General features: G+C 40.5%; 1 protein-coding gene across 6 annotated transcripts in view; it reads right to left on the bottom strand.

The window, feature by feature from the left end:
- Positions 1-87: 87 nt before the first annotated feature.
- The window catches only part of rtkna (rhotekin a), a 60,661-nt gene continuing 35,976 nt past the window's right edge, over positions 88-24,772 (bottom strand). For 3 of the 6 annotated variants that reach the window (XM_023958547.2, XM_078952852.1, XM_078952853.1), the window contains exons 2-12: positions 8,091-8,352; positions 7,762-7,815; positions 6,591-6,708; positions 6,048-6,272; positions 5,838-5,932; positions 5,208-5,314; positions 4,884-5,015; positions 3,727-3,892; positions 3,325-3,429; positions 2,762-2,858; positions 88-2,235 (exon numbers count right to left, since the gene is read on the bottom strand). In XM_023958547.2, coding sequence (XP_023814315.1) covers positions 2,229-2,235; positions 2,762-2,858; positions 3,325-3,429; positions 3,727-3,892; positions 4,884-5,015; positions 5,208-5,314; positions 5,838-5,932; positions 6,048-6,272; positions 6,591-6,708; positions 7,762-7,815; positions 8,091-8,352 — 1,368 coding nt within the window. In that variant the 3' untranslated portion in view covers positions 88-2,228. The remainder of the gene's footprint in view (positions 2,236-2,761; positions 2,859-3,324; positions 3,430-3,726; positions 3,893-4,883; positions 5,016-5,207; positions 5,315-5,837; positions 5,933-6,047; positions 6,273-6,590; positions 6,709-7,761; positions 7,816-8,090; positions 8,353-24,772) is intronic. The other 3 variants (XM_023958544.2, XM_023958545.2, XM_023958546.2) reach the window with 1 other exon arrangement.

The raw sequence follows: 24,772 nt of genomic DNA, 5'->3' as shown, positions 1-24,772 counted from the left end.
TATGACAAAAAAATGAGGTTTGAATCGGCTAATCCTAATGAAAATAAATTATTCAGGGAAGATTAATTTAAAGAGATGAGAAAATAATGAGACAGATTGATAAAACATTTATTATAATTAGTATTACATTGCTTAAACATGAGAGTTCCTCACATGTTCTCCCTTGAGGAAAGCGCACATGCAGATCACAAGGCCTACTAACAAGGGAACCTTGCAAGGTTACGACATTCAGTTTTTCATTCTAACAGTTAAAGGTCTGCACATCATTCGTTATGATTACCATACATCTATACATTTTATAAAATCAAAAAAGAAAACCGTTAACTTGTAAAAATTTACAGAAAAATGTGTTTTTGAAACATTTGAAAAATCAAAATAAAAGTTTCCCAGAAGAGTGACGGCAAAAAAAAATCAAGATGGAGGTTTTACTCTTTTTAAATGGGCTCAGACTTAAACTAACAAGAGGTCTTGAAACAAAAGGCCCTGCGATGTGGAAATGTAAAAACCATCCTAAGATAATTTTATACTTCTTATGTGGTTTATCGTATCACAGACATATAAATATATCTTTATATTTGTAATTTAGGAATTCACATCCAATAAAAACCCCAAATACTTCAGTAAGTCAGTGTAGAAGTATATGCTTTGGCTTATACCATAATTTTTGTTGACCATGATGGATTAGTGGATGACAACCTGTTTTGTGTGTGCAGATAAATAAGTGAAGACCTCAGCAGTTTTGCCTTTTTTTTTTACTCTAAGAGATCACAGTCATAAATAGTACAGTAATTTTGAGCAATTGCATTAAGCTTCCACTCGCTAAAATTTCCTCAAGTAGTTAAACATTTTAAGACCAGGCCAAATCATGCATGGAAGCAAAATGGTGCAAACAGACTTTGGGAACACTTGCAAAGATAATTTTTGAATGATTGGGTCAGTGCACTGAATTAGGAGTCAAAGTACAAGAAACAAACATGGACTAATTACCTCTACATGTAGCAGCAGCCCCTAACCTTTTAAAACTTGCTCTTTTTTTGCTGTTGGTTTCACAACAAACCACCTGGATATCACAATACTTAACATCCAGTGAAAATACAGCTTCACATCATGGCATGAAGACATCAGGAGGATGGACATTAGGGACATAAATTAAACCTTTTCCAGTTTTAAAATTAGGTTTCAGAGAGATTCGCAGACACGTCATTACGTATTCAAACGGTAACAGAGCTTTGAGCATTAATTTCCCCCAAGTAGCAGGCCCACCACTTCCTAAAACAGGCAGAGTACCGCTTAACTTTAAAGCTGTGGAAGCTCAGCAACGCCACCAGGGGTTTCCACCTGGGTTTTGAGCAAAGCAGACATTCTACAGGTAGTCTTCCATTATTCCATCCCTGATCGAAGGGCATCCTACCGCCATACTTTTCAGGGATGTGCTCATTGCCAAGCAGTTGCCTGAGTTTAGTTCACATGTTAAGCCAGTTAAATCCCACTTTAATGCCTTTAAATAATCCTAAAATATCAGAACAATTCACACCTGACTTTGGAGCCAGTTTCGAGGATCAAGTCTGGCCCTGAGGTTCCTCAAACTGCGCCGGACCGGGGAGGGTCTTGAAAAAGCAACACCCTCAGATGACTCTGGGCTGTGGTTACCTTCACTGTTGCTGGAGCTGTTGCTTGAGGTGGAGCTGGAACACGAGAGGGTGGTCTGCGCGCCGCGCGGTGACCGAGGGGGCCGAGAAGACATAGGGAGAGGAGCGAGTAGTGACGAGGGTGGAGGGTGGCAGGGGCACTGAAGGGTACTTCCATAGCCCTTTCCTCGAAGAGTACTGAGTTTAGCGTCCAGCGAAAGAGTGCGCGGCCTCAGACGGGAAGGAGACGACGACAAAAGAGACAAGTTTGAGGAAGGCTCGGGCCAGCCGTAGCGGTGAGAGCAGGGGCTGCTGCAGTGGCTGTCGCTGTCGGACGTCAAGCTCGCATCTGAGGACAGCAGACCCAGCTGGGGGCAACGCTGGTAGCTCAAAGGGCTCCGGGGTCTTCCACGAGGAGAGCTGGGGCTGAGGCCAGACAGGCGGGGAGAATACTGACGAGTGAAGGCGCCACTTTTTGGAAGGTTCTCCTCAAACAAAGACATCCAGGTGGGAGAGGTGCCCAGCTGGTTACGGAGCTCCAGCTCCTGCATTCGCTGTGCCAAGATGTCTGACACAGTGCTGCTGAGGTCATCTGATGACTCAATAACTGCAGGTGAGAAGCACCAGAACTCAATTACACAGCTGCAGTGCGATTAAAAATGATTAATAAACATTTATATCTATCTGATGATTTTAAAAAAAACTATATTTTTAATGTTATTTTAGATCCACTAAGATTTGTATTTCATATTTATGCAAAGTCAAATACAGACGTCTGAAAATGGAAGTTTCATAAACAACATGATGATTTAAAAATTATTTTATGTCTACATTTGGAATAGAAAAGTGTATTTAGTGGTAGGAGTTTTATTTTCACTTAAAAAAAACAATTTGAATAATGATTTAAAACATTGTGCATTAATATTCATGTATACCTCACCAAATATTACATTTATGTTTATAAATCTTCACAATCACAGCATGTTTTAATCATAATAATAAAACACTAAAGCCAGTCTAAAGCCGGTTTACAGATCGATTAAGCTATCACAGTAAAGCAGATCCTTCATCTTAGCCTTCAGGGACGTCATGTTTTCTGAAGAATTTAAGAAGCCCTACACCTGCTACTTCACCTGTCGCTGTAATAGGATGAAAGCAGAGCACGAATCTCAGCAGACACAGCGTTATCCTGCAGCAGAAGACCCTCGCAGGAGGGTGCGGCAAGAGGCGCTGCCAGCGAAGTTTAGGAAATCCACGAGGCGGGATGGTACGAAAGAGTGAATGAAAGGGTGCAACAAGCAGTTTAGTTTGTGGAATAAGAGGGGGAATTGATTCAGGAAAACAAATGTACAAAGGAGTGTGGAAAGATTAAATGTATGAAAATACATTTGAATAAAAGTGGGAATGAGAAGTATATTATATCAGGGAAGAAGGAAGGATAGAACAGCAAATAAGAAAACGAAAGGTGAAATGAGGAGAGGAAGAAAGGAGAGAAACAAGACGGAGATTTGAGTCAGTGAATCATAGTTCAGACCCCTCCTATCTACAGAACAGAGATAGTAAAGCAGGGTGAGTTGGAAATTTTGCAGAGGAAAATGCACACAATCACATGCAACTACAGTACTTTCTTTCTTGCTTTGTCTTTTGTAAATCAAACAAAGCAAATCTGTTTGTACACCCATGATCCCAGACATACCCATTTCATGGTAAAGAGATCCCTGTTTTGGTGTGATAGGTGCTGGTTTCCTTGGCGATGGAAGTTCAATTTTCATGACGTCATCACAGCATTGCCTCCATTGACCTGTGGAGTGGAACAAAAGGGTCTTCCTTAATAAACAGTTCATATAGATGGAGAAAAATGGCAATGCACAAGACATTCCCAAGGCATCTTTATTAAACTCAGAGCTGTTACAAACCTCTGTATACAATAAAAACCGTAAGTTAATGAAACTCTCGGCTCTAATTTATTAAATCAACAGGTAGAAGAACAAATGTTTACATTAATTAATCATTTGAATAAACAAATACATAGGTTTGAATGTAGTTAATAAGTGTGAATCACATAAACACACTTTGCTGCAATGACGCAAGCACTTACTCATATCATAGAAATGCTGCCAGAAGGCCTCCATCCACCTGTGTGTGTCCTCTCGGCTTTCTGTGGTCAGAGTGTGTGTGACTTCCTCGCCACCGTACTGGTTACTGATGCAGATGTTCTGAGCTTTACTGTGAGGGTCTTTGTCTGATGCACGTATTCTGGTCTCCTGAAAACAAAAAAAAAGACACACAAAAGCTATGGATCGAGTGTCATACAAATGCAAACAGTAGGAAATGAGCGCCAGAGGTCCTGAGTGAACAACATCGAGCCGCTACAACTGTTTATTGCAACATTTTTAACTCGAAGTCTCTGCTGGAAATAAACTCTCATCAATAAAGCCACCGATTAGCCTTGTTCCAAACCATTTCCTTTCAGCAATTACCCAACAAACGGGGCAGACTCTCAACTACCTCCTCCTGTGTGCTTTAACTCTGGTCAACTCAGTTCAAGACCAATAGGTGGCAGAATCGCTCCACTCATTTATTTGACAACTAATAGATTTTTTACAATTATTTGTAATGATTAAACAGTTTCATGTCAAATAGGTCGAAAAAACTTTAAAGTCCACTGTTTTTTTTTAAATGTTGATGCCATTTTAGGTTGACTGTGTTTATGAATAGTGATACTTTAAAAATTATTTTTGCATGAGGGGATTTGAAAACATTAAAGGACAAAATAAGGAAACAAAAGGTTTCAGAACCTGACAGTTTTAGGGCAATAATCAAATAATGTTTCAACAGTTTATTTTATATGACCTCTAAAAGAAAGCCTGTGGGCACCGGGTAGATTTTCGTTTGTTTTAAAGTTTTGTAAATTTTTTTAAAGACATGAATTTTCCACCTGAAAAAGAAATCTTCAGTCAAACCCCAGGAGCAGAGAAACACCTATGTTTCAACTCTTGACCTCCTGGAGGGTTCACTAGAACAAATGACGGGGTTTAGCTTTAAGGAAACTTGGAAAGTAAAAAAAAAAATGGCTTCTTTTATATGCCTAGAGTTTTAAATCATATTCCAACACTTGGCTTGAGAAGCAAACTGGCAGCAAACCAGAAGCATCAATGCTGGTAACGCCTTTGGCTTTGCCAAAAATACACAGCTAAGAGTGTGGTGTGGACGAATCCACCATTCTCTTTAGTTTCTCCTCTTTTTTCAGCTCACCTTGTTAATTCCGATAGTGAAGACGGGCTCAATGTTTGTCTCCACATCCTCTTGGCGATGGTAGCAGAACAGGCTTGTTCCTTTGAGAACAGCGAAGACTTTGGACCAGCTCTGAGGGTCACCTCCACACTGCTGCGAGGGAAACAAAAAAAAAAAAGTAACACAAAAGAAACAAAGAGACAAGCCAACATGAGATGGCGAGGAGGAAGCGCATTGCGGGGGAGGTAGGGGCAAACGTGAGTCCGAAACAAAGCCAGCAGCTAATGAAAACCCTGGAGGAATGCATCACATCAGTGGTGCGGGCGCACACACCTGCCAACTTACCCTGACTTTTAACCATCCGCTCATCATCCGCTGGGTCATGCAGTTGGGCTGAGCCGCAAGGCGGCAACACATACTGCCATAAAGCGGCAGCCAATATGAGCACTCCTCTGCAACGCAAACGACAAACAAATACGTCAGCACAGAATTTGACTTTTATATGAACACACGAACAGGTACGCTGGGGAAAAAAACCCAAAAGGCATCATTTTTTTCTTAGCTTAACAACCCCCCCCCCTTCCTCCATTAAGACCCAAAATGAGGTTCTTGGGTGTAAAAGACTGACAGCTGCTGGAAGCTTCATGAAATGCAGCTGTGAAACTTTACAGTACCATGAGGGGCCAATGAATTAAATACAAGGGGCCCTTCTGTTTCTAGGTATGAACCCCTGTAAACCAGCATCATTACAGCTTTACACAGCAACCCCCCCCCCAATAGGGGTAATGGCTCTGACCTTTAGAGAACATGGGAAAATCTGGAGAAGGAGGTTGCAGCGTTTGCTTTTTTAAAGTAATTTCTTAGAACACAAGAAAAGATGGGAAACCATCATGAGTGGAGGGAAAAAAGGGAGGAGGGCAGATGGCTGATTTGGCGCAGCAGAGAGGAAGCAGACTGAAAGTAGTTGCTACTCACCATTCCCTGAAATAGTGAGGTCATGGGTGCGGAAGCTGTCCTGAACGTGAGACAGCGAGAGGGTGGTATGAGCTAAGAGATGGTACTTTGGGCCCCTGTCAACACACAAGATGGGAAAAACAGGATTTCTCTTTTAAGTTTTCATATTTCCGGAAATATTTCCAGATCTGTGTTTAACTGTGCAATAATGACCCATTAAGACCAACTTACTGTACTGAGGGAACTGGCAGCAGAAGTGGCGATGCCCCTCCATTGCTGACAGGACTACCCGGTCCAGTCTCCATGGCCGCTCGGAGCTTCTTCCCTGCCGATCGACCGAGTGAAGAGCTCAGCTTGCTAGCCAGTTTCCTCGGTGTGCTTCCTGTAGAGTAGTCCTCCTCAAAGCAGCAGCTGTAGAGCTCAACATGCAGCTGAAAACCCGGGCCAGCGTCGCTGCTGCAGAACAAGAAACATACGCTGACAAAACTGCATTTCTAGACAGCTTGCTGAGACTTGTTGATCAATAATTAAGAAGTTCCATGACAAGATCTAGTAATAAAAACATTATTTAGCACTGATCTGTACATAAAAGATTATTTGAAACATAACTTTATATTATGTATACATTCTAAAACTTTAAGTGTTAACATTATATATATATTAAAATAAAAACATTTGTTTAAATCATATAAATGTGTTAAACAAAATCTGCATAGATGAAACACTAGACTGTTTAAACTACAGCTTCTCAGAGTTGATCAATAGCAGACGTACAATATAATCGGGTTGTCAAAGCAAATATCGGTGAGGGTCCGGTCCACGATCACCATGTCGGTGTCAAAGATCTCCCCACCCAGATGAAGCAGGCAGAAGACTGCACAGCGATGAAGCTCTATGGAAAGGAACAGGCAACAAAGACAAATAAAGGATACATTTTTAAAACTGCTTTTGCAAGATATTTCTACTTTAATATTTAGCTGGAAAGACGTACTGAGCAATGCTTTCACCAAAAGACACGGGTAAACTATTTTACCTCAACTGAAATTAACTGTTTATATACATTTATAAACATAAAACTTATTTATTAACAATTATAAAACTATTTTTGTATATTTTTAAGTACATGTCGCATCGGCAAATTCTCCATTTTAGTGGGAGCTCAATTCTTTGGCGTAAATATGCTGCTCATTGTTGCCCCCTGAGTTCAGTTTATGCCTCAGTCTTTTTAAAGACCCTGGCTAAGTGCCTCATTAAGCTTTGCTAACAGTGTACTGCTTCTTGAGTTCATTTATGCTGACTAATTCCATTCTAGCTGCCAAGGGAGCAACTGGGCAAGTATTTCACTTTTTTTTTTTTTACAGCTACGCAGGTGAACTACACAGACTCTGTCAAGGTGCTGAAACATAAAATAGGCACTGTAAAAATCGATTATTTTCTGCACACTGCTGAATTTTTAAAATGTCAGGAGGAGATTTGAATGCGACTTGGATGAGTTCCAGGACCCGACAGAAAATGTCTTTCTTAACCCTTGTGCTATCCTAGGCACTTTAACATTGGGAGTTGGGTCATGTAGACCCACTAGACAGTGCTCTGAACCTTTTTTCTTCAATGATTTGTGATCTTTCCTGGTGTCCATGGATTACATGAAATCTTTCCACCTTTATCCACCTTTGTCATGGTAGGGAGAACATGTCAATGTAAGGGTGGGGTCATCTAAGATAGCACAAGGGTTAATGATCTGTCTGCAGTGTTCACTACACTAGGTGAATGTACTACTAATAAATTACACCTGTATTTTAACAAAGCAATGAAGAACTCCCCATCAAGACCTTTGCACAAATGCCCCCATGAACTTTGCACATGGTCCTCAGCCCCTTCTCATAAATTAGTCATAAATTGGCCATAAGAATGCCTTCACACCCATGCAGAAGGGGCTCCTCCTCACCTCCTTTGTTTTTGAAGTACTCTGTGTCTTTCCACATGAGAGGGATTCGAAGATCTGGAATGACAACAGACAGGGGGATTAGCTCACAAATATGTTAATCATCCCCACTGTCCAAGTGACGAGCGTTTGACTCCTATCCCACGCTGCTCTCTGGCACCAGAGAAAGCAGCCACTACTGATAATCACTGATGGTGTGTATTGTCCTCCCCCCAGTTAGGTAGCAGATGCTACCAGACACTTATCTCATTAATTTATGTCCACACTCTTTCTGTGCTCAAAAACAACACACAAACTTCCTTGCCTCTACTATATGGTTATTTATCACACACCTGAGATTGCCACTTTTCCTTTGCAGGGGAGTCGGTCGTCCATTGGCCCAACATCCGATGATCTCCGTGAGATGTTCTGCATCACCTGAGCTTCCTTCATCCTTTGCAGCTCCGACATGTAGGCCATGATACGAGTGCTGCATGTTTGTAGACTCTTTGCTGCCTCCAGAGCCTGGTCCCTTTGCGAGCAGGCAGCCAGCAGCTTGCAGGCTCCATCGCGCATCCGGATTTCATGGTCAATCTTTTTCTGAATGTCACTGTCCTGCAGCAGACAAGGGATGGTGGAGAGGCAATAACAAAGTTAAAAGATGTCTCCAATGATGGGAAACCACAGTTCTGGAATATTAACACCAAAGAAAGGGTCAAATTCTTTATTAGACATCAACACACAAAAAAAAGCCAGCATCCTTAACTACATTGGAACTTCAAAATATAAAGGTTTTCTAGATTCAATAAGAGTGATCTATATTCATCTCACACAGAAGCTTGAAACAGTTCTGAGAAGACATGAAAATATTAAAATTTTTCATGCATATTTAGCCAAGAAGCCCAGACAGACAGAAGGCGCAGCTTGGGTCTGAGAAATGACGATGCTGTCAAACTCTGCACATCTGCAGACCACATGGGAACACAATAATATCCTCAAAAAAAAAAAACTTTTCTTAAAGCAAAATGTCTTTAAAAACTGACAGCTTGAAGAAGAAAAAACAAAATACCCACAACAAAATTCAACCGCAGTAAAAAAAAAATTGACATCTCATACACACACAACACAAAAACACAAACATACAAAAAGAGCTTTCAACGCCAATCAGCATGTTGATAAGTAATTAACCTTCTCATTTTGAGACATATCTAAAACATATACAGCTGAATAATATGATTCACTTGAGCAACTTATCAATCTTTTGTCATTAGATTTACATCTCCCAGTAAACCTCATGCTCTTGTTGCCTTGTTCTTCTAAAAGTGCCATCGGTTTTGTTTAAGCTTTTCAACATTCACCCTTAATTTTCATCAACCTTCACTCCATCTGTTCACTTAACAGCTGGGTTTCTGTTCGTCTCCTGCACACCGCCCCCCTTACCCCTCAACATATTACAAGCAAACTCAACAGGAATGAACGGATTCCTGTTTCCTTAAATGTACATATTTTCAAAAAGAGGTTTATTAAAAGGTATTTAAAGCTGCACAGTGACCTGAAAATCTCACATCAATTTAATACAAGTTTTATAGAGAGCAGCATAAAAAGGTGGTAGAACAAAAATAGAATAAAGGAAGCCTAATGGCAGTAAATACATATTAAGTATAGTAGATTTATGCTTGGTCAGGACTAAAATCATGTATAAAAAACACAAATTTCACACAAATAGAGTGGTGTTATTCTGTTGGTAAATAAAAATCACTGACCAAAAATCAATTGGTCGAAAAATCTAAGCCTAATCACACATTTCATGAAAAGTGAAACTATTTTATCCAAAATTTGAATGAAAATGTAATAGAAAAATATTCAAGCAAATTTGTATTTATCTTTTCAATAATTCTGTTTTTTTTTTACAGCCTAACGTTTTGATATCCAAGAAAAGAAAAAAAAACTTGGGCTTCAAATGTGTCAAAACCAAGAAACAATCCATGTGACTTAAAATTAAGCTTCATGGATCAATGAGCAGCATCCATATCTGCACACACAGAGCTTAAAGAAGCTGTTGCCACCCCAGTACTGCACTGGGTCTTTACCTTACAGTACCTGCTGGGGTGAGTCTCATTATTTATAGCAGCTAAATTAACAATCTTCTCCTTCTGGGCTTCTCGAAATAGAGAAGGAGCAGCCTCCATTCTCTTCTAATCCACATGTCTAGTGACATGTCAGAATCAAACTGTGCAACTGACCCTTAAGACAAATAGACATGAAACAACACAAGGTTTAATGAAAGCAGCGGATTGAAGTTTAAAAAAAAATGTAAATTACATTTTAGAAACTCCCAGAGGCACGTATAAATAGTCCAATCACAGGGTGAGCTCAAAGTAGCAGGTGTCAGACCAGTGGGCAGTATCACAGAGGCTCTCAGAAATGATGGAAGCAGAGAGACGAGAGAGGACGGAGGATGACAGAGGGGTACAGTGCATGCTGGGTATTAAGTGGCGTTGTGGAGGGGATGTGGCACTGTCAGAGAGAATAAGAGAAGCAGAGATCTTTAAGAGAAAAAAAGGGGAGTTGAGAGAAAGGTTAACACTAGGTGAGACTTTTGAAAAGAAACCTGAAGGATAGGAAGAGAAGAGGAGGTGTACTGTGGGAGGAAGAAAGGAAAGCAAAATGTCGAGATAAATTAAAGATGACAGGTAAGATGGAAAAAGACAAGAGAGCAGGTCCTCACAACAATAGAAAAATCTGAGCGTAGAGTAAAGGGCATTTGGTTGTATAAACCATCTTCTGTCAAGCTAATTATGCATGAAGCTCTGTAACTGAACAGGTATGGAGATAATTAGGAGATTCATCTTCACAAAAAGAAAACAAAGCTGGGAGTTTATGAAATGAAAACATTCAACTTGATTTAAAAAGAACAGTTGCAACGACAAAAGTGCCACTTTCCTTTGAAAAAAAAACAAGTATCGTATAATTACCGGTACACAAATTCTACATCAATCTGATGAAATTTCCACTGCAAAAAAACGGCATTAAAATGTTTCAACTGCTTATTTACAAATGTAGGCATTAAATCTTAATTCATGACTCCACATAAAGATTTTTGAATTTTTTTTAGAACAATAAGGTCTAAAATCTGACTGAGCCTGAACCACTACACTACATTTAACCTTTTGGCAGGTAATTTAATGCCTCAGTGGATTCCAGATGGTCACCTCCCTGTCTCGGCTTGGTGGTGTTGGTCATCGCTTGTGTGAATGTGGGAGAGATCACTGGGATTCAAGAATGCACACCTACTCAAACACACACAAAAAAACAAACAAACACTGCCGGGGGGAGGATTTGACGCCGCCACAGATGGTGTGTAATGGTTTGTTTACGATGTGTTGTTCTGCATGAGTACGCTTCCCTGTTCAGACCACTGACCTTTGACCTCCGGCCCCTGTCAATGTGCAGCCCCACAGTTACAGCGTGGTTTTAGCCCTCCGGATGAGGTTTAACACAAAAATGCTTAGTAAATAAAACAAGTTTAACCCACCTAAAAGCGAGAGAAAGACGAGCAGATAAATTTGAACACAAATAGTCTTTTTTTGCTTACTTTTGCAGAGCCGGCAGCATGTTTTTGCCACATTACTGGATCCACATTTCAGCAGATATTAAAGATTAAAAGGGTATGAAAAGGCCAATAAGTTGGTATCTGAAAGTGCAAAAGGAAAATTTGGGATTCTGAATGTTTTCAGATAACCCCCGTGTTACATTCCTTCAGAGGTTCTAACATCACTTGACATGTTTGGTCTTGTTTCTATAGATCCACTGTGTGCTCAACCCCGATGAACACCTGTAAGACTAAGCTGGGGCTTCCCACCAGAGCACATGCAGAAGACGGCTCTGTCCAACCCCAAAATGTTTTGGGTTTTCTTCCTTTTTGACAAGCAGGTCAACTGAGAAGATCTTGCAGTTGCCTGCCCAAACACACCAGGGGAGGCTACAGAGAGAACATAAAAAGGAATTACTAAAACTAAATAAAATAACCAGATGTGGACATTAATACAAAAGCAAAGCATGAAAAGAAGAATCCTACTCAAACATTTGCGGTAACAGGCATAATCTGCCATGAATTCTCATCGGAAGACTGAAACAAATGTGTTGTGAACTGTTTTCACAAAAATCGTGACCACTCCCAATAGTTGGGATTCACTGACCCAAACTGCTGGCTTTCAATTAGTTCACCACAACTATGTGCCTCGTCTTACTCCACCCTTTTCCGCTACTTTCCCTCCTGTTATCCCCCTTCCTCTCCCCAACATCCTGGGGATGGAGGGAGCAGCTGAGAGTACAAAAGAGTAAATGAGGAGTGGGAACAACAATCAATGGGAAATCAGCCACACACAAGACCAAATGAAAAACGAGAATGGTGGTGTGATTGATTGTGCCAAAGTATAAGGGAAAAGCAAAGAAGAATCGACAAAGGAGAATGGATACACAATACATATCAAGACGTAGCAGACATTCAAAAACACATGATATACGCATGACCACCACACTCCTGCATGAATGTCAATACACATGAAAAATGCAATGCAGTCATCGATTCAAAGCCTGGAGCCAGTTTAGGAGTAAACAAGCCACAACAAAAACTATTCCAACATCTCAAACCACTGTAAACAATGACCCCATTCAACAAACAGTGTGTCCTCAGTGCTGCAGACTTCAGCTGCAGCTGGAAACTCCGGGCACGAGAACAGTAAGGAACTGGTTTGGTGCTGATTGTGGAATACATTACAGAGGAGGGGAACAGAGAAGAAAAAAGTGGGCTGTTTGCACTTGCAGTTTATAGCAGCTTAGCACCAAAACACACCTAAGTCATACGTAAAAAAGGGCTGTTGGGTGAAGTGCCTCGAAGCAGTGTGTGATAGATGTCAGCGAGCTGATGTCATGATGGAGGCGGATTGGCACACAGTTTCAACAGTGAACCTTGCAGCCTGAACACAGTGAACTTCTGTGCCTGACACCTTACGCATGCAATTAACTTTCGACAACAGACACTGTGTTTATCTCTGGTTGCAGGGCTAACTACTGCGTGCACATATCTTCGTGAGGTGTGTGAGTCAGTGTCCAAGTGATTTGGACACTGGGATCAAGGGGGCGGGGTCTCTGACTGTACAATGCACTAAGAGAAACAAAACAAACCCCGCATGTAATAATAATCCCCTTGGTGCTCTAAATAATGTTTTATGTGCGTTTATATGGTGACAGAATATGCCAAAGGCGGCATGCAAGTCAGCAACTGTATTTGTTCCAGGTGTGCATTTTCCAAGTGGAACTGCTCACTTGGAAGCTGCTGATCCCAAAAGATAAAACAGCTAAGTGAATCTCAAACTATAAAATCAATTTGTGGAAAGCTATGATAGAATAGAAAGAGTTTACGGTCTGCCAAGCAGTTATCACTTTGGCACTTTATGGCCACACTAAAGATCGATCAGGCTTTACTCTGCATAATCCAAGGCTAAATTAAAACAAAAGGAGTAAGGCCTGCAAACACTAACTAATGCAGACAAAGGCATTTTAAAGATGAAATAGGTCATTTTGTTTTCACATTTTCAGCAGAGCTTTTGTATAGCAAAATGTGGTATTTTAGCCCATCCCCACATAGTGCAGATTAATGCACACATGTTCCACTCAGTTGTCCTTGTTTTATAATATGGTGGGTATAGACCTGCATGATAAAGAGGACTTTAAACACAAATGTATTTATTTAAAATATCTATAAAAGAAACAACAAAAATCTAAAAAAAAAAAATCAACAGTTAAAGCCATAAAATAAACACCAACACTCACCAGTTAACCTGAAGTTGTTCTGTAAAAAGATAAGTGATTATTCGTGACCTTTTAGGAGTATTCTATATATTTTTTATTCTTGTATTACTTGTATGTTTTTCTTTTTTACTTCCTTATTAAACAAGCCAAACATTCTGCATTGGAAGAAGAGAGAAGGAAACTAATGTTAAAAGTTTTCTGTAGAACAACACAAACAGCACATGGACCGATAATTGGAATTTGTTCAAAATACAACAAATAATGTCATGATAAGTAAAAAAAAAAGGTTTCAAATTTTAAGTAACTAAAAAAACAACCAAAAAACAACCAAAAAAATCATGGTTTTCCTATACCTAAAGAAGCAGCCAGTTTAAACAGATTCCAAAAGGCACTAGTCAAAGTTGTAATGGTATTCTAGGGCAACTTTGTGTAGTTGAAACATCAAAATAAGGAAAAATATAATAAATACAAAGTTGAATTTCAACGAGCTCTGGTGAAAATCATGTTTTTAACATGTTCTTGTGGCATTTTTCTCATGATGGAGGTCATATATAAAGAAAATTAGATTAAGCGCTTAAGTTTATCTTTATTCAAATCATTATGTCAGGAAGCGACACAAAAACACCGTTGGTAAAAGCTTGTTGGTGTGACACAGAAACTTCCAAGGCAAGCCGAAAGCTCCCTGCTCCACTCCATTCTGATTCATCCGCTTTCAGGCAACTAGATCCATGTACGTATTTGTTTTCCTAGTCTGAGCTGGTATCTGGCTCAAAACAGCTGGATAGCTCCAATATTGCTCGGCATTTTTGCTGCACCGCTAATGATAGGATGGGGTTGTGAAGAGCTGTAAAATAATGGGAGAGCGAATAAATGGAGGGATGATGGGAAATGGACGAGTGCTTACTCTGCACCAATATTTCAGGCCACAACTAAGTGGTGAATTTCTAATGAACTCCTGGCACTCTGGAGAAACTATGTCCTAGTAAACGAAATAAAACGGCATAAATATAATTTAACGACCATCAGAAACGCCTCTACAAAAGATGATCAGAATGGGACTTTCAGGCTTAAGAAAAAGCCTCCCAACAAAAAAAAAAAAAACTTTGAAAATATTAAATTACTGGGCGGCATTGCTCAAAAGTTCCAGAAGTTAATTAGCGAATTAAGAAACGAAAGCACTCCTATGCCACTGTAACCACTTCTGTACACTGTACTGGCACAGTACACATTTTGCACAAAAAAAATGAAACACAGCCAACTTCTATTACACAAGATGATACTGTATTATCAGATGATTAGCCTTCTCTGTGAGACCAAAGCCCTCACACAAGAGGGCTTAGGAAATAAAAACCTTTGATCAAACAGCACTGTGATCCATCAATGAGAGCACCATGTAAGTACATCCCTACATGGAAGACAGAGTCAATGGGATTAATCACATTAGAAGATGCACATGAGGCAAAGTGGACCAGATGAGACACGGTAATCCACTCTTTGCAGAAGCTGTTCACATGCAGTCCCTGTCTGTTCTTTACTTTTTGAAGAGAGGTGTTAGTCCGTTAATGGAAGTTGACCGCGTCTTTTATCTTCTCTTCGAGGGTGGTTGTAGGGGATTGGAAACGTGTTTGGCACAGTGTTTTATACATTCAAAAAAAAAAGAAAAAGGAAAAGAAAACCCCTCTTTACCTTACCAATAAATTTATATTGTGTGCACAAGCATTTGACAGACGTCAAACCTCAAAAAATGGAAGAGCTTAGAGAAAAAGCAGAAATGGAGAAAATGCTTTTTTCTATCTGTGCCTGCAGCCTTTCAACAGCTCAACGTGACTCGTTTTACTGGATTTAATTAAGGCTGTATTTCTCCATATTTTCTATGGCAACTTTCAAGCTCTCACAAAGGGTGCAGAAAGCTGAATATACAGATTTATTCAGCTGAATGTGCCCTGATTAGTACTGTCACAACAAAGATTCCATTGCAGCTTTTTCAGCTACCAGATAAACAAACTGCTAGCTCCACAAATTAGAATGAGGATATCTAGGCTAATTAGCTCAGACAGCCGAACTAGCATTTAAATCGGCAGGTCTTAACTCCGTCATTTAATCTGCACTTTCTTTGCTGCCCTTCAGGCACACCGGGAGTTGGGTCAGGAGTATGCAGTGCCAAAGCACTTCAATTGAATGAATCAGGTTCCGACCTCTGATGAAGATCATAAAATAGTCAATTTCTGATACATACCAAAGTTTAAAACTTGCACTCTTAAAAAAAGAGATGGACAAACCATGAGAACAGAAATTTTCTTTTTTATTGGGGATTCTCCCTCCGAGTCTATAATATAGCCAAGATTCCAGTTGAGGATGCTTGTTGTAATATCATCGTAACTTCTGATTTATTTAAGCTGGGATGCATGTGTTGATTGAGGGTGAAATTTGTCACTAATGCCTATCACATGGAGGCATGGAGTTAAAATCAAATGTAAAATCCCTGCTCATGATCACCTTTACACTAAATTAGGCCTTCTAATAATTAACAACTAATCATTTTTTCCCTTCTGCTTTAAGTTTTGCATGATTCAGGTTAGTGTAGGGAGAAGACCCTGTGGGAATATGCTGTGCTTTAATGTGTCCTTGAATGGTTATCGACCTGCTGAAGTCAATAAAGTTTATTATAATATTCATGAAGCTGTGGGACCTCTCACTTCAGATAGACCAAAGCCTGACATCATTAAACTGCCCAAAGTCCTCAGTAAGCTATCACCAAAAAAGCCAATGCATAAATTATCAACTCATTTCCTGTTATCACCATAAGATTTTCACCTCCAGAAGTTCATTTTTATGTCATCCTGGTTTCTGCTGAAAATAAATAATTGTCCCCCTAACCTTAACCACAACCTCTGCTCACTTATGGTCATGATAACCAAATAATTATCTCAAATTGCAGTTTGAAGTTTTTGGAGAAAGGCATCATGTGACTATAGCTCAAAATACAGACTTGTTAGGGTAAATGGCTTGAGGGGTATTCTTGGAATGCACCCCAGGGAAACCAAACTGGACCTTGTCCTATGAAATTAGTGTGGAATCTGTATTTTAAAAAAAGACAGATAAACCATGACCTCAGGCAATGTGCTCACAGGAGTGATTAACCTTGGGTGATTGCAGCTTTTGTACAAAAAGACACACACAGAAAGATGGGAAATTTAAGTAAATGGGCCTGACAGACATACTGTTATGTTGTGCTGAGATGCCTTGGAATCAGGAATTGCCGGAGTTTAGAGGTTTCCAAACTAGGGTTGGGCGATGTCCCTTAAATTGGCCGTTGACGATGTTTGCTGTCAACCATCGGGATGGACGATGACATCGTCGGGGGGGGGGGGGGGGGGGGGGTATTTTTACATTTTTCGTTCTTATATAACTGCTATTCGTTTTTTTGCTTTTTTCATTTTATTTCCCAACTGATGACTAATCCGCGATGATCCAGTATAAACTGAGGGAAGTGACTTTAACAAAAAAAATAACAAACAAAATAGAAAAGAAGTAGTCCGCTAGTAGAACCGGGTCTAAAAGTGTGTGTCTGTGCACAGCTCGGATCGTCAGCACACACAGCGGTTTGAGCTTCAAAGCAGAAATGTCGCTCAGTCCTTAGAAAACATTCAAACAATCACGCGGATTTGTGTTTCCAGTCGTGTCCCGACTAAATAAAGGCTGATGTTATTCTTACATGTTTACGTGCAGCCAGCAAGCAGCAGCACCCAAAGCTAATGTTGTTAGCCCGTGTTAGCATACTGCTATCCTGGCTTCGTTCAGAAAAAGCACTGACCACACGGATTAAAATTCAAATGATGAGCGAACAGGTGTTTCATAATAACCGTAACATTATTAAAGGCACGTTTAGAAGACCGTCTCGTATATTACCGAGCTGACATGTCAATGTATAAAGCCGCTCGGCGCTGTTTAACATTGTTTTGTATTGAATTGTTACATACAATAAAGTTTGAAAAAAAAAGCCGCTCGGCGGAGTTTATATCCTTCCGTTTTTCAAACCCTACTGCGCATGTGCGAATGATTTATTCCGACGGAAAGTGTGACCTTAGTGAACGTTTTTATATTCTGAAAACATTTTTCTGGGCCCATGTACACGGTTGGATTCTAATCCGACCATTGATCCCATCAAGATATTTTGTACATGTAACCGCGGCTTATGGTGTCGACGCGCAACGTGGCGGGGGCGTGGCATCACGATGGTGGTCTCTCCATCGGGATGTCAGTCACCCATCACGATGGACGATGATATCGTCCATCGGCACAACCCTATTCCAAACCTCTAAATATTCTAAAGGAATATTTCATAGGTGACCTTATACAATGGAGAACATCAAAGTGATGGCCTACCAGCAGATTTAAGTCAAACAAAAGGTTGGAAGAGAACCAAAAAATAATGATAATGCGGGAAGACAAAAACAAAGGGTCTCTTGGGTTAGGCATCATGCTCAAAGTGAGAAATATAGAGCCAACCAAGGACTGTCGGTGCTATATATGTCATAATATAAGATCATCTCAACTCTGATGGAGCCTCAAAACCAAGTAACAAAGTGTTACGTAAATTGACTAATCATTATACAGAACAAATAAAGGAGGATGGGAGAGTTCTTAAGCTGCTAAACCCACATGAGAGATGCTGCACCAACATGATAGGACAGTTGTATGATCTCAATCAAAACAAGTAAAAACTGGAGTATGTTTTGTAAAAGTGGTGTTCAAGAGCTTAGTACTATATATACAGTATATAGCAGGGGTCGGGAACCTTTTTGGCCAAGAGAGCCATAAACGCCACATATTCTGAAATGTAATTTCGAAAGAGCCATACAATAATGTAGTGTTCTTTTCCCACACTGAGGCACGGAGACTTAACCTCTTTTAAAGTTCTTTATTCTGATTACTGCAGACCGCAACAAACGCCGTTCAATTCATTCAGCAACTCATGAATCTCTCCCGCCGAGACGAGAGAGCTTCTCCCAACTTTATATTCCCCTGCTCCCGCTCCAGCCCCTCCCATTTTCCTTATTCGGCCCACAGCTGAACCCCATTGGTCCAAACTACCTAACAACAGGCTGAGCGACAGAACTGAGGGCCAATCAGATCTCTGCTTGATCGATGCGTTCCATGAACTCCAGAACTTTTAACGCGGCCCAACAGCCATCCAACTCAGTCCGCGACAATTTGTTTAAAACTAAATATACAAGTGAATGTGTGCATTTGATTTAATTTCAACATTTTTAAAGTACAATAAGTCTGAGGATTCTTTTTAATAACATTGTTATGCTGTTGCTAATAAATGATGGGTATTTCTCGTGGTAGTTTTGCTGATGGTCTAGACTAGTCTGGTTTATACGTGGTGAGTTTCTTCTTCATGCAGGCGTTGAGACTTTAAACGTGATCGTAGGTCTGAATGTTCTGTAGATGTGAGACAGACTGCTCACATGCAGATACGGAGCCAAACACACACTTACACGCTGCAGTGAGTGACAGGCAGCGGGTTTTAGGTTTTTACAATCCCTGCGCGATTCACCTGCTGCCTGTCCCCAGAACACCTCAGCCCCACCCTCTGCTTTCTCCCTCACACATCCCGTCCTCGCATCTGCGCGCTCTTTCTCAGAGACGGGAGCGCGCAGTTTTAGGCACGGTAATTCACAGGTTTCCGGGTGGTACAAACTCTGTGAAATAATAGATGATAGTAACTGATAGCGCTGGCGCAGATTTTTTTCTCCAAGCACCGCTACTACTGCGCGCCTCTGGCATCGCATTGCGCCCGAGAAGGACTGGTCTATGAAAGAAAAAGAAAAAAGTATAATTAAAGATTTGTCTGCGAGCCACATGTGACCATCAAAAGAGCCATATATGGCTCGCGAGCCATAGGTTCCCGACCCCTGGTATATAGTATTGTATACTATATACTATCACAGTACAATTCTAAGTAAAAAATGGTCTGTCCATTTTCCCGACTTCCATTTCCCTAACAGACAAAAATTCATGTCTCTTAAAAAGTCAAAAAACAAAAAAAAAAAAAATTTATATATTAAAGATGAACTTTAAATGTCACAGTATGAAATAGTTCATGGTGAACTATAGGGCTCTGATTTAAAAAAAAAATCCCTTATTTCTATCAAAAAAATCTACAATTCTTTATTGACACATTTTGATTCATTTAATCCATTTATTGATTTTTTTCTTTTGGTAAAAACTGCTCTCAGTTTGTTATTGATGTAAGACTGATCATTTTAATGCTAAAAGTTTGCTCAGTTTACATGACTTGTACTGTGAAGTGTTTTTCAAAACCAAATAAGATCCATTTTGAATAAATTGAATCCAAAAATCATCAAATTGAGTCCATCAGTATTTCGGCAGTGACACCCAGCCCTAGTAAACAAGCAGAATGTACCCCACACATACCACAGTATGTGACATACTTTGGGGGCCAGCTTGTTTTGCCGTTTAAAGATAGTAATGGGAGTATTTGTTTCAGTGCCTTGATTAATGGCCATCATATTAATGTCATGTAAAGTGAGATCCACTCTGCTTTCACCCTCCCACCACTTCACAGCTCTTACAGTCAGCTCTGGTTACTAATGGTCCACATCACCACATCAACCCCCGGAGCCCCCCCCCCTTTGCACGTGCATCCACAAACGTGTGCGAGGTCAGCGACTGAAAGTGAGAGAATGAGACAGGAAGGCAGGAAGGCAGATAATAGCGGCCGACAGTGAAAGCAAATAAGAAGAATGGACATCTAACTGAAGCAGGTCTGTGTGCTTCGTCTTATCTCTGTCTCACAGCATGTCTGTTATAGTTGTGCTGGGAGCATTTCTACATACGTAACCCTGTGAGCACTATCTAGTATTAGATGCATATAAAGACAAATGAACACATTTTAAAAATCTGCAATATCAATAAAGTTTTTTCTTATTACTTGACATGGAACTTAAGGGTTAACATCTGTTCTACAGTGATTGTCAGCTTGAGGTCTACAAATATGAGTTGTATGCGTCTGAGGGGTTTACATTACACCCATTTCTCTGCCCGTCTAAAAGAGAAATTAGTAAAGAGTATGATTAGTATAAAACAAACTAAATGGTAAATGCCATTCAGTCACAATCCTGTTCACCTTTTCACTCAGACATTCACACACCGATAGCGGCTCTGCTGCCGAATACCAGCACCTTCCTTCCACCTTGCCCAAGGGCACTCAGACACATGGGCAGGCAAGGCAGGAATTGAACCTGCAACCTTCTGATCAGAAGATCAGACCCTAACACTAACACACATCTGACTAGTTAAAAGTACTATTACTTGCATTAAAGTATTGACTGTATATATTTTTAGATGCCGTTTCACATTCTCAGTGTTTGGGTCAACCATCGTTTCATGGTGGTGGTGGTGGTGGTGGTGGTGGTGGTGGGGGGGGGGGGGGTTAGACCCGGCTTTCAACTAAAGAAAATGCTGGGGGGGGGGAGTGGGTTGAACTGAATAAACATTTGAGTCCCTGAAAATATGTGTTTTAAGAACATTCATGTCCTTGGGTTCTGGCCCAGTCAGTTTTAAAAATATCTGAACTGGCCTAAACAGGTCAAGTTTTTCCACTGTGGTAGAGCTCAGAGGGAAAATGTCAGCTCCCTGTGGCATCCATGCAACCTCCCCAGGATACATGATCATGCATGCCAGCTTTGAAAACTGTAAAAGACATTCAGATATGCCATATTTTTTTCGATTTCATGGTTATTTTATGTGTTGTGAAATTTCTGTTTTGAAACGTTGGATTGAGCTGTGGAGAGCTGCTTGCAACACACACACTCTATTGACTATTGGCAAATATTCGGAGTCCAAAACAAATATTGAGTGACAACTAACTGAAGTATTAATGGTTTCTTATCAAAAAGACTGACAGCAGAGATTTTATACCTAATCTCACAGCTCACAGAGCTAAACCTGCCAATGCAAAGTTTTTCTTGTGTTGATGTTCAATCATTGTCAGGTTTATTAACCATGACCTGACACAATTACAGGTGATGGAAGTAAAGGGAAGATCTTTTTCTTTCCTTTTTGCTGTTGCCTTGATGGAATATACATGGAAGCATGTGGATGAACTTTGAAGGTTTTCTTGTGTTTAAGGGAAATATATATTTGCTTTTACAGCAGACTGTATATAAATACATGTCAGGATTTCATTAAAGGTTAGTAGAATCAAAACTGAAGCTTATCTCTTATGTGATGCTTTTAAAGTCCCACTCTGATCATCTGTTGATCTACTGTAAAAATCAAAATTTAAAAAACCTGTGTCATTTTATAGGACAGTTTTTACAGACTGGAAGGAGTTCATCAGAAATTCACCTGTGAGTTGTGGAGGGGACTGTTGGCGTCGAGTAAGCCCACCCCACTTCCTGTCATCCATCTGTTTACGCGCTCTGCCACGCTAGCCTACGTACGATCACATCACCAACCTAAGATTACATGTGTGACAAAGATGGCAAGCAACATTGGAGCCATCCAGATGTAGGGTTTTGAGCCAGATGCCAGCTTGGATGAGTAAAACAAAGATGTACATCCATACATGTAGTTGTCTACAAGTGGATGTACTGTATCAGAATGGAGCGAAGCAGGGAACTTGGATCTTTTTCAAAAAACATTTTTGTCTGCTCCTGATTTACCACAATCAGGAAAAAGAAATACACAGAAATGTAATTTTCCACTTAATCTTCTTAATACATGTCCTCCATCATCAGAAAAAAAAACACAAGAACATATTAAAACCACAATTTTCCTCAAAGTGAGTCTACGTCATAGACGTACGTACATACGAGTGACTTAAGTGGTTCTGTTATGAGCGAGGACCTTTCCTGCGTGTTCTCCGCCTTCAACGGTAGGTGGAACAGGTTTCAGGTCCCACGTGACACAGAAAGGGATTCATTGGGTTTGGAAAATGGAAGAATGGATGTCATTACCAGAGCAACAAGTTATCCACTCAATAAGCATGGGTTGGCAGCATAGAATTATTAGAGAAAACCCAGCACAATGAACACATGGCACATGTGAACTAGGGGTGTGCCAAAATATTGATATGGCAATACGTCCCGATATTTAGTCCAGCGATTGATTCTCGATGCGTTTTCATCAAGTATCGACCTTTTATTTACGTTTGAAGACCTTGTACGACATTACATTCATCCTCCTTTAGTAAAAACCTTCTTCGGAGGTAGATAGGGCGCGCTCGTTCCGAGATTGGCTGTCGCAGGCGGACGAAGAATAACACACACTCAAAGATGGCGGAGGAAAAAAATCATGGAAAAAAGCGAGAGCATCAAGATAAAAGACGCGCCGGAAACATTTAAGTCCAAAGTGTGGACTCACTTTGGAATTTACAGCAGTGCAGACTGCACTAAGCTGGATAAGCACTATGCAATTTGCAAAAATTGTTTTGCAAAAGTTCAGTACACTGGAATTACAACCTATATGCACAGCCATTTGTCGCGGCATCACCCGGAGTTGTATGAGAAAGGCGTGGTTGTTGCTGGCCAGAAGCCGACACAGCCCAGTTTGGATACCTCTTTCTAGGCGAAGCTACCACCGTCTTCCGCAAGAGCAGAGGCAATAACAAACAGGATTGCCGTTTACATGTGCAAGAGGCTCCGTCCCTACAGCGAGGTGGAGAACAAGGGATTTCGGTTTTTGATGAATGCATTAGAGCCACGCTTTGACATTCCCTCTCGGAAATACTTTGCGGAAAAAATAATCCTTGCACTGCACGCCCAGACCTAAGCTAAAGTTGAGACGAAGCTGGAGTCGGCAGAAAGATTGGGGCTCACGTGTGACGGCTGGACCTACATGACGTTCAAGGTGCATTTTATTCACAAAGACTGGGAAATGATCTCGTATGTTCTACAAAACCGAGCAATGCGCATATCTCACACCGGTGCACACACTTCAGATGTACTGAAAGCAGCAGTAGATGAGTGGCGTCTTGACACTAAATAGCCAGTGGTCGTCACTGACAACGCATCTAACGTGTGTTGTAATGAAGCTAAAAGGCTACCAACATGTTAGATGTTTTGCCCTTGTTCTAAATCTTGCATCCCAACGTGCTCTGAAAGTAACTTCTGTTGCCAAAGTTCTTGCAAAAGTGAGGTGGGTCTCAACATTCTTCCACAGAGGCACATGTGGAGCAGAAGCCCTGAAAAGAAATCAGAAACTCCTTGACCTCCCTAATCACAAGTTGATCACAGACATGCCTGTTCATTGGAATAGTGCCTATGAGGTGGTGTCCAGGTTTCTAGAACAACAGCCAGCTGTCTGCGCTGCCCTCTTATCACCTCAGGTAAGAACTGTGTAATGCAGTAGTTTAAATTTGTGTAATTATTGTGGAAAAAATAAATAAATACTGATGCACAATTTATCTAGCATAATAAAATAAAATACAAAAAGTTAAATTTAATGAAAAAAATACTCACATTGACATTACACATAAAATAATAACTAGGCATGTATATATATATTGCTAATACACATTAAGATTATAGTTAGAAATCACAATTGGTTAAAAATAAATTATAAAATATACATTTATTGAGGGCAAATTTGAATGTCTTTTTCTTAAGGTTAGGAAGAATGTGACAGACTGCATTGACAGAGTATGACATTTCAAGCGCCTAAGACGGGAGTCGGCAACCCGTGGCTCCCTGGAGCATTTTCAAAAATGTTTGAAAATGTAAAAAGATTGGGGAGAGAAATATATTTTTTGTTTTAATATGGTTTCTGTAGGAGGAAAACAAGACACAAACATTCTTAACGTTTTCCAATGCTGTAAGAATGTGTAGAATAAATATTGTAACGCTCAGCAGGTACGTCATTTGCAGCGGGAAATACGGGAGCTAAGCTGTCAGCAAGTTGAGCTGTCAGTCAACTGGCTGCGCTGAAGAACTGTCCGTGGCCCATACACCGCACAACTCCAAACAGTCTCAGAGAGGAGGAAGCTTTTAGCGGACCGCTAGGCAGGTGGCTGATGTAAATCGAACCACCGTTAGTTCTGTGCATTGCTTGATGAAGTTGAAAAGCGAATATTCTGATCTCCTGCTAAACAACACAGTCCGATGGCTGTCCAGGGGTGACGTTTTGCGTCCCTTTGTCGTCTGTTTCGAACACGTGAAAACATTCCTGAAAAGCAAAGACCTGAACTATC

This window comes from Oryzias latipes, chromosome 9 (assembly GCF_053564925.1).
Source record: "Oryzias latipes strain Hd-rR chromosome 9, Olatipes_Hd-rR_3.1".
Lineage (NCBI taxonomy): Eukaryota > Metazoa > Chordata > Actinopteri > Beloniformes > Adrianichthyidae > Oryzias > Oryzias latipes.
The sequence above is the reverse complement of the archived record's forward strand: the minus strand, read 5'-3'. Positions and strand labels throughout refer to the sequence as shown.